The 15,081-nt window shown below is 37.7% G+C and overlaps 2 protein-coding genes across 5 annotated transcripts in view; one reads left to right on the top strand and one right to left on the bottom strand.

Moving 5' to 3' along the window:
• Positions 1–15,081, top strand: part of Spn (protein phosphatase 1 regulatory subunit spinophilin) — a 60,473-nt gene that overhangs the window by 30,594 nt on the left and 14,798 nt on the right. For all 4 annotated transcript variants that reach the window (XM_077434043.1, XM_077434044.1, XM_077434046.1 and 1 more), the window contains exons 3-4: positions 9,523–10,888; positions 13,588–14,443. In XM_077434043.1, coding sequence (XP_077290169.1) covers positions 9,541–10,888; positions 13,588–14,443 — 2,204 coding nt within the window. In that variant the 5' untranslated portion in view covers positions 9,523–9,540. The remainder of the gene's footprint in view (positions 1–9,522; positions 10,889–13,587; positions 14,444–15,081) is intronic.
• On the bottom strand, positions 2,976–7,372 carry LOC143913998 (uncharacterized). The gene is made up of 8 exons (XM_077434068.1): positions 7,140–7,372; positions 6,068–6,154; positions 5,884–5,995; positions 4,361–4,437; positions 4,102–4,284; positions 3,565–3,736; positions 3,417–3,499; positions 2,976–3,349 (listed from the first exon to the last, which is right to left on the bottom strand). The coding sequence occupies exons 1-8, from the start codon at positions 7,315–7,317 to the stop codon at positions 3,039–3,041; spliced, it is 1,203 nt and encodes a 400-aa protein (XP_077290194.1). The 5' UTR covers positions 7,318–7,372; the 3' UTR covers positions 2,976–3,038.

Here is a 15,081-nt window from a genome sequence, read left to right as displayed (position 1 = left end):
GATGCGGTGACGGCCACCGTAAATAGATAATATCGTACGAATTAACAGCGACGCGAGGATACGCCCATCACAGCTGGAGTATACCGTGCCCTTTATGCGCCCTTAACCCCCCCCCCCCCGTACACACTTGGCGCTTTCAATTGAGCGCTTTTGAAGTGCGCGTTTCGAGATACTGGATATCGTATGAAAGCGCCCGAACGCGTACACACTCGGCGGTGTACGCGTTCGTGCGCTTTCATACGATATCCAGTATCTCGAAGCGCTCAATTGAAAGCGCCGAGTGTGTACGGGGGTTAAGATAGCAGTGGCGCCCCGCATTTTTTCTTAAACAAATTGAATAACACGGGCGTGCCACATTGTGGCACGTGTGACAGGCTGTCGACCGCCAGTTAAATAAAAATATTTTAACATACAAAGTTTGTATTATCTCACAGTACGTGCACTTATTTATAGACGAATTCCGTGTATGCACATATAATATAATACGTAGTGTTTGATGGGAGACAAGAATGGTCGTATTGTCGGAACCCCGAATTTCAATTATCATAATGGTCAGTGGCCATAACGAGCCGCTACGAGAGCCGTTACTCGTTATCATTTTCTACATCTCGCTTTATATATATATGTATTTATATACACACACCTGTATTATAAATTCGTTCTTTTTAGCTCGGTATACACACACACAAGCTTGTGCTAATGCCCGCGTGACATGCATCCAAAACCCTAATTTTCCAACTTCGTATTATGCGTTGAATCTAGCTCGGATCATGCTGCTGTAGTTGATTTCGATCGGACGCATTTTAGAGTGTATCAGAAGCGCCATATTTGAAAATCGTGTGGGTGTCTAATTTGGCAAAACCGGTCGCCGGTCATTAAAAAAAGACCTCACTTTTTTTACATGTTTATTTTTAGTATTATTATTTTCATTATTGCTTATATAATAGATAATTCCGGTTCGTGATTCACTCGTTGCGTAAATTCTTACGTTGTATGTACATATGTACATATTGCATTTGCATATGTTTATAGTTTAGACCTGAGTTGTGTCTTGAGAATTGCCGGCGCTAGTCTCGTCCGTGACGCGTTGGGTCAAGTTGATAAAGTCAAAATGAGGAAACGTGCGAATTTTTTTGCGGCGACTAGCGGTAGCGGGCAAAAACACAAGGCTGCGCGAAAAAATACAATAGATTATAAAAATCGTTCAACATTCAAACTCATATAAAAAAAATCGAAGTAGTGACATCTATGTTTCTCCATATACTATTAGAATAAACGCAGTACTACGTATCCCGCCTTCCGCGATGAACCAATATCAAACGTAATACTACGTATCCCGCATTTCTCGTCAAGCCCATATGAAACGTAGTACTACGTAATCCGCCGAATAGCAGCAGTAGTTGAAAAAAGTAGTACTACATGACCCGCTTAAGGTGTGTTAAGAGTGCAGAAATGTAAATAAATACGGTCCCAATGAGCCAACCCCCTCCCCTATCGGTATTCTCTGGAATATACAAAAAAAATACATAATTTTTCGTTGTTTGATTCATTTTTACAAGGTTATTCTATGTTTCACTTCGCTTATCGTTCAGGCAATATTCCTACATTCTTCCGATAGGTTTGAAGCTTTGCCATTTTACATGGTTTGGTTACCTATAGAAATTTAACTCGCTTCCGATAGTTCGATGGTGAAAAATAATCGTAATAAACACTTTTAAGAATCCAAAAAGCCAGTGACCATTGCCCTTATATGTTTGACTTTCCGTTACCCGCTCGTTTTGTCAGATTTTAATTGTTTAAACGCCTATGAATTTATCTTTTTCACACTATATCTTATAAAATTTGCATTATACTCTCTCATTATCTCTCATATATAGTTTTACTTCACTAATAGAGTATATATTGAATGTTAAAATATTTATATTATAATTCGATATGCGTGTTATGGCCAAATCAAAAGATGTATTTGACGTTTGACAAAACCAATGGCGCATACCACATTCTAAACGGATCGTGATTTTAGTATCGTCGGTTTCCAAACAGCTCGGATACACTACTTACTGATTATCACGATACTAAGCTATTCCAATATTAACTGTTAATAATAATATTGATATTGTAGCATGCCCCAATCAGTCGATCTTTTTTTTTTAAAAAAAATCTATTTAATTTAAAAAAAATCCTGAAAATTTCTGAAAAGTACTAGACCATTGTATCTTGACTCATGATATATTTTAATGTCATTTTTTCATTAACTTCATTTACAACCTTATTTACGGCGAAAATATACTGAATCGAACGACAACATGACGTTCTTGGCGTCCCGCTGTGAAAAATATGCATAAATTCTTTTTTTCGACAAATTTCTCCTACATTTTTTAATTAGGAAATCACCGTTATCGATCACTGTCAAAACTTTTTCAATAAATGGATTTAAGCTTAGGTGCTAGAGCATAGATTATGCATGCTAGCTTTTTTTTCCTAACCTCTTATTTACATGTATAAAACCATCTAAAACAAATCTGGATGTCGAACTAAATAAAAGTGAGTGTGCTCTGTGTGTTTTCGCCTATGTTTTCGGAATTTTAAAATGCCGACTACTTCCTCTTGTTTGATATTTGAGATAATAATATTTATGAATATGGTAGGATGTATGTGAGTATGTGGGTATGTGGTAAGTGCATCGACAAGTATGGAGATTTCTAAATATAAATTTTAGTATTATCAAGAGTTATTATCGATTTCGACTTTATTTTAATTTATTTGTCAATTTATTTCCGAAACCACCCGTTGAAATTTCAACGGGCACAATTCTTGTTTAAAAAAAAATTATAAACAAATTATTATATTCATATGCATACGTCACAGTAGACTGTGCATGCTCGGTCTGTCAAATTTCTCAGTCTCAGTCTTTTTATCAAGTATACAAATGCGTGCACCAGGCCACTCGTACAATATAATAAAACTACAAAATTACGATATTTTCAAAATAAATTATTTTAATAAATAATATCATACAATTTATAATTATTCATATTTTATGCTTTTAATTCTGCGACTTTTTCAGTCACTACGATTGTTTCAGTCAAGTCTTCTTGGGGTAATTCAGAGACCTGTTCGCCATCAGACAAACTGAATTTCCCATCACAAGTCATATAAACATCCTTTAGCGTAGTACAATCATAGTCTTCTCCTAGCTCGTGCAGTTTTGTTAGGGGGAAACCATCACCGTCAACACAATAAATCTGGCCGTTCAACTGTTGCTTCGGGTTGTAGTTTCCGTTTCCAGAACAATCTTGGGTCATCGTTTTATCAGCTTCATCGAAATACTTCGTGTCCCTCGCACAATCTAAAACGAAACTCTCGAGATTAAATCCAGCACTAAACTGTGAAGCAGTGATTGGAATAGCACTCACTGCAATTGACACCACCCAAACTTGCACCAGCTTCAATTTGCCAATTTCCAATCCTAGAGCCGTCCCTCCACGAGCAGTAAGCTCTGAAAAACCAAATAATTTAAACTGACCTGGACGTGTATATCTGTTTGATGTGAAATCAACTTACATTCCTTGAGAAATTTGGAATATTCCGTATGTGCCGTCGTAGTCACAGAAGACTTTTTCCATAGTAACTTGCACAGTTCCGTGCACAAACAACTTGTTCCTGAGCAGTGATATGGCGTGAGCTTTGCTCTCGCACAGTCTCGTGTACTGCGATCCCATATCGTCCGGATCGTCTGCAATGAATTTGAAGCTTGGTACATAAAGTTTTATGTCATAATAAAATATAGAGTGAATAAAAAAGAAAATGTTATAGGCGTTTAAAAGGGAAAAAACGATGGGAACAGTGTGGACGAATGCGCCAATGTGGACAATAGACATCAACGAAAAAGATGATGGAGTATTTTCAAATGTGTCTATTACGATTATTTTTCACCATCAAAATGGCGGACTTCATTTTCAACATATATTGATGATCAAACCGAGCAAAATAGCAAAGATCGGATAAGAACCCAAATTTCGTCAGACGAAAAAATCGAAAGTGGAGTAAGAAGAGGCTAGCAACTAGTAATGATAACTAGTAACTAGTAAAAATACTTACAGCATGGAAGTTGGGAGACCAAGTCTTCCGGCAGAACTACGGAGATGGGATCTCCTGTCTTCTCGTCGGCGCACCAGCATAATCCAGAGTCACATTGCAATTCTTCGTAATTTCCGTTGGGAGTGCAGTGAAGTGTCACGTCTATTCTCTCTTCTTCCAATTCGGCCCTCTTTCGGCTGCAAGCTACATTTTATACATGTATTCACAAAATTTCAACAATATTTTATCGCTTTTTACATCCAACTGCAGAAATGATTACCGCAAGTCATATCCTTGGCGTCCTTGATCCAATCATTTCCGAATATCCTGTTTCCTAGTTTGTCTGAGCAGAAACATCTGATGAATAATACAGATTTTAATTTGAATTGCAATCTATCTATTTGATTTAAAATATACACCATTGTGTACATACTAGTGTTGTAGCCGATGACATGGGTACCCATGACGTGACGCATGGGTGTTGGCATATTAAGTTATTAAATATTAAAAATAAATTTAAAATATGTGTCGTCATTCATGTGTTCGATCCCCACGCGGTCGAATTTTTTTCAAATACCTTTTAAATATATTTAATTTAATATTTATATTTAATTGTTTACTTACCTACATCTAAACAATATAAAACACCAATAGAAAAATTAATTAATTAAATAATTTTTCAATACATGGCGGTAAATTCTCTGCCAAGAGGAAACATTGGTAGTAATTAGTATATATAGAAGTTTTTTTTTATTTTGTTATTGTATTCGTATATACGTTTTGGCAGTGGTTTAGCTGTTTCGTACATATGTATGTCGAATCGAAACGACTTTTATAATACGGCGAGCGTTATCTCAGACAGACAGACAAAATAGCGATATTATATTATATGTACATATACATATATAAAAACCATTTAAAGAGACAATACAGTTGATCTTTAAAATGAGGTTGCTCCCAATGAATAGTATACAGAATTTTGTTATTTGACGAACATTCAGCTAACGCCTATCTTTGGTCATCACCAGTCTCCGGCGCATTGATGCGCCGGCTCGAAATAAATGGATTCCTTTTGTCAATTTCTATTGTTAACCTTTTTATTTTGCTCTCTAGAGAGCAAAAAAAAAGGTTACCAATAGAAATTTACAGTAGGAACCCGTTTCAGCGCACTTCTGCGTCTATCTCTGGTCATCACTAGAGGAGGATAGTCACAGTGCTATCCATTGTTCCATTGTTGTAAATCCTTTGTAAAAAAGGTTCGGCAAACCTTTAACAATGCATTTACAATCTTTGAACAATACGCGGCACCTTCTGGGTCCGGTGACTAGTCATCACTAAAGGGCGGCTGGTCGCAGATGCTTTTGCAAATAACAATAGACCAGAGCAAAAAAACGTGGTTTAACAATAGTAAACCATTTTTTGTGCCAAAAACAACTGCCCTTAGCCCAAGTCTGGTAATTATGGGGTTGCCCCCCAAGGCAACACCTATGGCCAAGTTTGTACACACCTACTATGTATAAATTTATAATGTTATTATAAATTTGAAATTCAACTCAATTAATGATGACAAATAAAGGTAGTTTACCAATTTGCTAGGAACTGTTTCAACAATGGAATCAGATAAATTGGCATACTCAGATAGGAAACGATCAACTTGGTGTCACAAATATCCAAAGTCTGGCCAGTAACACTAGAACAGGGATCGAACCCGTGACCCTTCGGTTGCTAGCATTATACGCTTACTGAGCTATGATGCTAGTTTTATTACAATTACCGTAACACACTAATTCAGGATATTATTACCTTCCCGCTACACGATCTCCTTTGCACTGCACGGGTGCATACGTGCCGTCTGGCAAACACGTCGGAGGATATAATTTCTTATCCACTAGATGCTTGTAAGCAAAGCAAGATTCTGAAATTAGATGCATCTTATAATTAAACATATACACATGTAATTATTTTTTTTATTCGAAATTTTGCTCACCTTCGTCCGGAACACATTTTCTGATAGTTGTATTGCACATCAGACCATCACCGCATTCATCCGAAGACCTGCATATATCACACCTATCTGAAATATATGTATGTTGCAATTTATTTTATCGATTTTAAGCAATTGTCTAATTGAACTAGCCGGGTTGATGGGATGAAGTCGAATAGAAACTAAAAAAAATGGAACGAAACCCTTACATAAACAGTCTACATAAGTGACTACCATAAAATAGTATGCCCAAAGTTGGTGATTCTAGTTTGAAAACTGTAGACTAGTTAAATTGTATGGCGTTACTGGGACGTATGAAAATTGAGTTTTATATGGGAGCTCTTTGACCCCTGACCTTGCCAAAACCCATCTACGGTATAAACATATGAGTTATGGTACTATGAGATTCAGTGGCGTGCGGTGAAATTCTTTCTTTTTTTGTCGTACAGCCTTACTTAATGTACGCGAGCAGGATACAAGGGGAACAGCCTGTTCCTCTTGTATCCTGCCCGCGCACTTTAAGTAAGGCTGTACGACAAAAAGAGAGAGAATTTCACCGCACGCCACTGATGAGATTGTATATCAAATTTGATGAACCTATATTGATATATGAATTTCGTATTTTGAATTTTGAATTTGAATTTCGGTTCGTATTTTGGTATTCGCGACGTTGCCGATACAGTTCATCTGTCATTTTAATGCACATTTCATCCGATTTTTAAGTAGCAAATATTTTTTTCAATGATTAAAGCAAAGTTTTAATGCACATTTCATCCGATTTTTAAGTAGCAAATATTTTTTTCAATGATTAAAGCAAAGTTTTAATGCAATCTATATCCGTCATTTAGAAATTCACACAATTTTTTTGTAATGTACAATACATTTTTTAAATGCACATTTATTTTATAAAATGGACGTTTAAATTGTTCCCTATAAAATTGGAAACTCTGATTGTCACATACCGTCATACTATTAATCAAAGAAAATAATAAAAGGCATCGGAGTCGGTTGATTTTTATTTATGACTCCGCTCGAAATGCTCCGACTCCGAATCCTCAGCCCTGGTTAATACTACCTTGTAGTGGTGCGCATCCTGGACAGCATCCTCCGACAGTGAATTTCTCCCTGTAAAATTCTCCAGGGCCGCAATCTTTAGCTTCTAAATCTGTTACGCATTCGTAGCAGCTGTCATCAGCTTGGACACACAACACCACCATCACCGTCACCAATATCACTTTTAGAGTACGAACCATTCTTGCGAATCACTCGACAAACAAACTGAACATATCTCGCCAGTCTGCTGCGAATGAGCTGGTATCGGTTTATCTTAGCACAAAGCCACTATCTTATCTAGATTTAACGATACCACTTGATAGATAGCATGGATATCCTTTCAACTGTGACGAAACAATGATTCCAAATTGTAAAACATCATCTGATTCATACAATGGATTTATCGATTCGGTGATTTTGTCGGTTTTAATACTTTTATCTATATTTACATTCCTAGTGATCGACGTGTATAATGATAGTCAGTTCGATACTTGTTTTCCTTCTTTGCAGTACTACTTCTAAGTTTATAAAGATTTCGTTTGGTTTGAATCAGTGTTGAATTTTTCATTTGAAACTCGTGTACGTTCTAGGGATTGCAATTTACCGCCATATGTCATAAACCGGTAAACGGTAAATTATTTTCTCTGCTACTGGTATACCGGTATTTACCGGTAAATGTATGTATGTATGTATATGTGGTTACTTTTCCTAAAAACGTTAACCTAGATTGAATCGTAAATAATTAATAATAAATCTCAATTGAATGTCATATATGTAAATGCATTAAAGTAAATTCGTAATAATAAATTGATTAAATTTTTTATTTTATATTTTTAACCAATCGTATTTATTTATTTTAAGTTTGGACCATTTGAAAGTTTTGATCATAATTGAAACAACCGTCTGATCGCATTTATTACGATTTGATTGGTCTGTGTTGCCAGTGAATTTATCAATTTGACATTGGCACGTTCAATAATTAATTTAAACAAATTCCAGACAACCTAATCCACAATACGCCATTTGAATCAATTTTTAATTTAATATTATGCAATAATATGCCTGTATATGTACTTATTTCGCGATCAAATAGCTTACGGTAAATACCGGTAAATTTTTCCGATTTACCGGTAAATTAGAATACCGGTATTGCAATCCCTAGTATGTTGTATTAAGTGAAAATAAACCCTGAAATTTCGTTTATCTTCAGTCTTGGCACACATTTTTCATTGTTTTGATAATTAGATAAGGATTTCGGTGTTGTTTATTGAATCTGAATCATTTCCGGTCGCTACACCTCAAACGTTTTAGATCGTTTCTGTAAATTGTTCAATTTTGATCAAGTACAAATGTGTAAGTACGATTATTGTTGTTTTATTTTTGTTTCAACTTTTTTTTTATAATCTATTAAAGCAGGAAGTGGATTAGTTGTATCTAATTAACAAGAGAAACAGTTACCAGTTACAAATTATATACAATTATTTATACTGTGATAAATGTATGTATATTTTATTTTATATGTGTGTGAATAAAAGCAAACTACTGTAAAGTTTATTTTTCTTGATATTTTTTAAGTCGAATTGTTTTAATCTTTATTCATACTTACATATAATTGGATGAATCCTTAATTAAAGCCATTAATTTTCTATTTTTAACAAGATTTACGTGTGTGATTCTACTTAGTTTCTTATACTTTAGTCAGTATTGGCTGTTATGTTGGGTACTATTTAGGTATATTCCTCTTCTATGTACATAATTTTCTCACTTGATAAACTGCCTATTACTATTTAAAATGCTTCCTTAAAACTATACATATTTGCTTCCTTCAATTATTCTTCTACATAGTACAAAATTGTCATTTTTCGTGTTATGCTTATTGTTTTTATCAATTTCCGCAATCGGTCCCACTATCATCTGCTACCTTAATCAGTAAGGACGAGAACACACAGCGGTGCACGCTACACGTAGTTTTTTTTTTAGATATTTTTAAACATGCGATAAAAATGGGCCGTGCCTTGCACAAATTCATGGAACGCCCAACACGCCCCGCCCCAAAATGACCCTCTGGGGTGTTTTCGGTAAAATTGTATCCTTGTATTTATCCTCGTTTGACAGTGATCGATAATGGTGTATCCCATATTTGGAGAAATGTAGGAGACCACCCACAGCGGGGAGCCATGTACACGATGTGTGTTTTCGCCCTAATTCTTAGTTTGCTCTCCTCATTCCAATTATCACATACTACGATGTTTTCTTCTGTGAATTTTCTTATCTAAATTTAATCGATGGTCCACGTTTCATATCAATATTGGAGATAACAGAGTATTAGTTTCAAGTAATATGACAATTGTAATATTATCAATGTGTATGTTTAGTAATATTGAGTATTTTTTGGATTGTTTCAGGTCCACTTGAGGGCTTTTATGGAAGACATGGAGGAAAAGAGAAGAACAAGCTCCGGTTCTAAAGTATCCCAAATAGCGAACATCTTCCAAAGTATGGCGCCCGCACGTGAGACCCAACCCACTGAAAGCGCCATCACAGTCTCAGGAACTGTAGTTCCTGGGGCGCAGGTGACTGTCGTACGCACAGAGAGTCATCTGGCTCGATTCAACAACGCCAGAGCTCTATTCGAAAAACTCGGAGAGGAGAGTCGTCCTTTGCACAGAGTAGAAAAGTCTCCCTCGGCTGGAGGAGGACCCACAGGACTTGGCTCCTTGTCGGGGCGATCTCGCTCCAGCTCGGCGGGCTCTCGAGCTGGACGTCTCTCCAGATCACCGTCGCCGCCAAAACCCGACTTACTACCCCACAACAACCATAGAAAAAACGCAACAGACAATAACAAACAGCCGCTGATAAGCAACGGCAACATCGAAACGAACGATGTCCGAATCAAAAGCCCCAAGACTGAGTACAAAGTCATGGCGAACTCGAACGGCTCTATAAAAGACATTAACAACAAAGCCAAACCGCTGATCCTGTCTAAAAAGCCTGAGAAGCCGGAAAAGCCCGAACGCAAGTTCAACAGCAAGGAGCTAATCGAAAAGCAGAGGAATTGGACTTCGCACTTTTCGAAAGCACGCACGGCTAGACCCCCTAGCGATGTTAAGCCACCCACTGAAAGGAACGTCCAGAGTGGTATCAGAAGTCCTTTCAGATCGCCTCCGCTGTCTCCTCCTCTGGCTTCAGCTTCTCCACCACGCGTCCTAAGTCCACCTCTCGTCAGCAGTCCTACCACAGCTACTAGAACCTCTCCGGTTACGCCTGTGGCAGCTGTGCGACCCACTACTAGTCCTCCCGCTATTCCGAACTTAATCCCTCTCTTAGCTACTAGTCTCACTAAGATCCCCAGTCCTGCGAAAGAAAGTCCCAAACACGTGGCTAGCCCGACACTCGCCTCTAGTCCTTCTCCTGTGTCGAGTCCCACACCCAAAACAGCGAGTCCTATACCAAAAGCAGCGAGCCCTGTGTCCAATGCTGCTAGCCCTTCGCCTAAAGCAACCAGTCCTTCGCCTAAAGCAACCAGTCCTTCGCCTAAAACAACCAGTCCTTCGCCTAAAGCAACCAGTCCTTCGTCTTACGCGGCCAGCCCTACGCCTAATGCAGTGAGTCCTACGATCGTTTCGAATCATCAGAAGGATGCTAGTCCTTCGCCGACTTCGCCTGTCAAAGATATCACAGGACCAACATCGCCTATTAGTTCGCCTAAATCGCCCTCGTCCGTTATTGAAAATCAGCTTTTGGAGAACGTCGAAAATCAACTCATCGAAGGTGAGATCTTTATGTTTTTATGAAAACTAACAGTACATTTGACTACCGTGTTGACGTATGACATAACTTGTCACATTGAAATGTAAATACAGTCTTCTTATTTTTCACAAATTCTAGTTTGAGCCACATATGTACATAAGTGTAAATCAAATGTTCCCTCCTAGTGAAATTCTCAAATATTTATATGCTTTTTTGTATTTGACGCAGTTGTTAGATGGTTGCGCAAAAAATTGGCACCACCATATCGCGTATTCAAAGCGCAAAGATGATACTCCGCATTGTACCTAAATTGAGTTATTAAAACAGTTTTGTTCCTATTTTTATATTCTATCGAAGCACATTGGCAACTTTTCAAAATAATGTCCCATTTTTTTCACAATATTATGTACCAGTTTTAATTTTTTAAATTCAAATCACAGCAATTTTTTACTAACCAGCAGTTTCTATCCCTGGCTTTGTTACTAGCCAGACCTTGGATATGTGACTCCAAGGTCGGTCGTTTCCTTTCAGAGTTTGCCTATTTATCCGATTTTTTTTAAACGGTTCCAACAAATTGGCAGTCCTGTCCTATTCCTCGCAAAATTTGAATTTACAGCATTTTTTTGATAATTAAAATGCTCCAAATTTGTCGATATATGACTGATGATTGTTAATCATTTTTTGATAATACTTACAATACTTTTAAATCTATGTATCTATGTATAAAACCAGCAGTTTGGATTAGTGGTTTGCATATATGTTTTCGAACATAGTGGTCACGGGTTCGAGTCCCATTGATTGATGCTAGCCAGACCTTGGATATGTGATTTCATTGGAGACGGTTCCCACTAATTGGCAATCCTGTCCTATTCCTCGCAAAATTTGAGTTTTCAGCATTTTACTGCTAATTAAAATGCTGCAAATTTGTTCATAGATGACTCTATGATGATTGTTAATCGTTGTTTGATAATACTTACAATACTTATGTACACTGTTTGACCATAGATGTCGTATAAAATAGAATAAAAAATGGGTGTATACCTGTATAAATAAATAAATATACATCAATTCCTTTTTAAAACCGCAAAAAACTTGCATTCATTAGATGTTTGACTTTTCTTCATTTAGATTGAGATTAAAATATCGTGATTTGTGTATAAAAATAATCATTTTTTTGTATACGTGGGCTTATTGACCACCACGTGTTTACGCACACGCACATCATATAACCCAAACACATCGCGAACGAATCCATCATTCAGACTAAGATGCCACTGGCAGCGGCGTACGTACACCAAGAATTCATCTCAATTTAAGTTTATTGCTCTCGTTTGTGTCGTATCTTGAAAATCTCAGCTCCCAAGCACACACACTCACCTATCAATTGCCACCAATCATCTAGCTGGCGTTTCAGTAATTGATTCGCTTTCGTCGATCGCCAGTTACAAACCAAAACTTGTGGTCTCGTTCTGCAAGTGCTAAATACTTCCTCCAGTCAGTCGGTGCAGGATGTTGTCGAAGTTGAACAAACACACCCAGTGTTCACTGAAACCGAAATAGAACAAGCCGCTGTACAAACTCCGTCCTCGCAAAGTCCTTATGTTACTTTTTTATTATTATTTTTCCTCTCAAATGAATGACCACAGTCGGACAGAGTCTGGCCTTGCCTCACATCTCAAATCGAACTTAAACGGCTGGTAATTTATGTATTTTTTTCGATTTGCGAAAGAGTAAATGGCGTGAAGAGCGAGTTGGGTCTTGCGTGGGCTGCGGCCCCACACTCCAAGCCACTGGTCCAACCGATCAAATATAGAATTGGTCGGCGGGGAGTAGCACCGGACGCTCCTCAGTGGTGTGCTGTCTTCGTCTCGTGCTCGATCTTCTCTCGTACCCACTTGTCAATCTTGTGCTTGCTTCATTCGTATCCCAAAACTTTTCCTCCACCCTCAAACTGGTCGATTGCTCCAAACGCTACCTACACCATATCGCATACTTCAGATCGATTCCTTCGAATGTGACGCATGCGATATAGCAGTGGTATTCAGCAGTATCTGAAAAGTTTTGGGTTTGTGTAATTTTTCGAGTGGTGCTTTCTTCGCGACCGCGACGAATTTGCCGGGTGTTTGACCCTGGAGCTTTACTAGTCTATAGTTAGAAGCTTTTTGTTTAGAGATCAATCCACACGGAACTCTCGCACTCCTGTACTTTTTCCCTGTGTGCTTTCTCTCACATTTCATCGTCAATCACTTCTCACCTTCGCTATAGTCGGTATAATAGATATACTCGACTCGCACAGGAAATGCTTGACTTTATTTTTGGACTTAACGTCCTCCATAACATCATCTGTGTTGTGCTAAAAGCGAATTATATACTATAGACGTGGCTATGATTATTCACTACTAATATATGTTGAAAAACTCATAATCTTCTGGGTTTTTTTTTTACAAAAATGATAATAGTTTAACGAAAACTTTTCTTTTGGAGGCTTATTGTGTTGCCTGAATATTTTCAGTATTGCCAATCATAAATCTGAATGAATGTTGACGAATGTTTGATTTTTTGCATATCGAAACGGAAGTTGAACTTCCATTTGACATCAACGGTGAGCATGTGCTCAAAGATCAGAAAGCTTTGCAGTCAGTGTACTGGTATATAAATTGATATACATTTAGTTGACATCGTAATTATTTGTATTGAGTGTTGTTTGTTTAATTTTTCAGGTCGTTCGTGCCATAAATCTCCCGAACATGAAGCGCGGTCTCCGGAATTCAATTCGGAAGAAGCCAACGAGCCGATGGAAACTGAAAAACGAAACAAAGCCATAGCATCCATGTGCCTGAACATAGCTGGTCAGCTTCCGTCGCGCACTTCGAGCGTCTCCGACGAGGGCGGCTTCAACGAACCCTCGCCGGAGATCAAGGCTCGTCTGAAGCCGCCGTCGGACGGTCACCGATACAGCTTCCAACAGGTCGAAGAGAGCGTCCCGGCTTCCGAAGCGCAACTGTCGCCGAGGACTCGAATCGAAATAAGCAACAATCACGATGTAGTCACGCCCGACTCGGGAGTCATCATGAATTCAGTTCTGGCCGAATTGGAGAGTCGCGGCAGCCCTCCGGACGTCTACCGTCCGCTCTACATCGAAACTGCAACACAACCAAAGACTGATTTTTCTTTTAATAGTGATAATAATTTAAATAGTAATTCTAATAGAATGAATTTGGACGATCGATTACTGCAGAACGACTCGGCGTCGATCCATCAGCAGGATTCCGGAGTCGTAATCAGCGAAATGAGTCAAGGATCGTTGGAAGTTTTGGATAAGTCTGTAAATAGTCAATGGAGTATACAATCGGACGGAGACGTCATGAGGCTTGACAATTCATTACTAGACACCAATTTGACGTCTACGAGTAGCCTGAACGAGTACGGGAAATGTGAGGCGGAGGCGTCAGTCTTGGAAGACGGCAGCGATGAAGGTGCTCGCTGGGAAGTCGGAGAAGTCGAAACAGTTGCGAATAACAAAGGGCCTGATAACATGATGACTCCAGATGAAGCTGAACTTATGCTTAGTTCAAGGTAAAATCATTTTGATCGTAACATAATTGCACGACTTGAAAAATTTTAACGCTGCAAAGATGACATCATTTTTTTTTTGTTTTGTCAATTATTTTGCATATTTGCTTCTATCCACAATTTCATTTATCACATTTTCAAGCTTTGCCGTACACAAAATACATACTTACATTCAATCAGTCAGCATACATATATTCTGACTCAGAATGTTACTAAATGCTGTCCAATTACAAACAAAGACTTAATTCTGCAAAAAAAAGATTTAACCCACATGAGAAGCAATTTTAAAAACTGTATTAAACATTCGTATTAATTACATCTATCAAAAATTCTAGATTTTGATATACATACAGTGGGTTTAATAAGTGCTTCCTAATATATAAAGTACATATGTATATGTAAAGATAGATATAAAAAAAAACTAAAACAAAAATAATTGTATAGGTAATTTTATGTATATGTTACAGTTGAAGTGTATCTTCTATGTATTTGTAATATATTTTGACTAGTTAGAATATATTCCGCCTAACCTGTTACCAACTACCATTGTAGTTGAAGTGTATTTTCAGTTGTAATATATTTTGACTAGTTGGTATACATATGTATATTAAGTCTAAACCACGTAAGTTGATTCATATGGC

The sequence above is a fragment of the Arctopsyche grandis genome, chromosome 7, assembly GCF_051622035.1.
Source record: "Arctopsyche grandis isolate Sample6627 chromosome 7, ASM5162203v2, whole genome shotgun sequence".
In the NCBI taxonomy this organism is placed as follows: Eukaryota; Metazoa; Arthropoda; class Insecta; order Trichoptera; family Hydropsychidae; genus Arctopsyche; species Arctopsyche grandis.
The sequence above is the reverse complement of the archived record's forward strand: the minus strand, read 5'-3'. Positions and strand labels throughout refer to the sequence as shown.

What these genes read in the sequence shown, in the direction of transcription:
- LOC143913998 (XM_077434068.1), bottom strand. Translation starts at nt 7,317, where the DNA reads ATGGTTCGTACTCTAAAAGTGATATTGGTGACGGTGATGGTGGTGTTG. An exon ending in AGGATGCGCACCACTACAAG is followed by an intron (nt 6,155 to 7,139) that starts GTAGTATTAACC and finishes CATATATTTCAG; the next exon opens with ATAGGTGTGATATATGCAGG. An exon ending in GGTCTCCCAACTTCCATGCT is followed by an intron (nt 3,737 to 4,101) that starts GTAAGTATTTTT and finishes AATTCATTGCAG; the next exon opens with ACGATCCGGACGATATGGGA.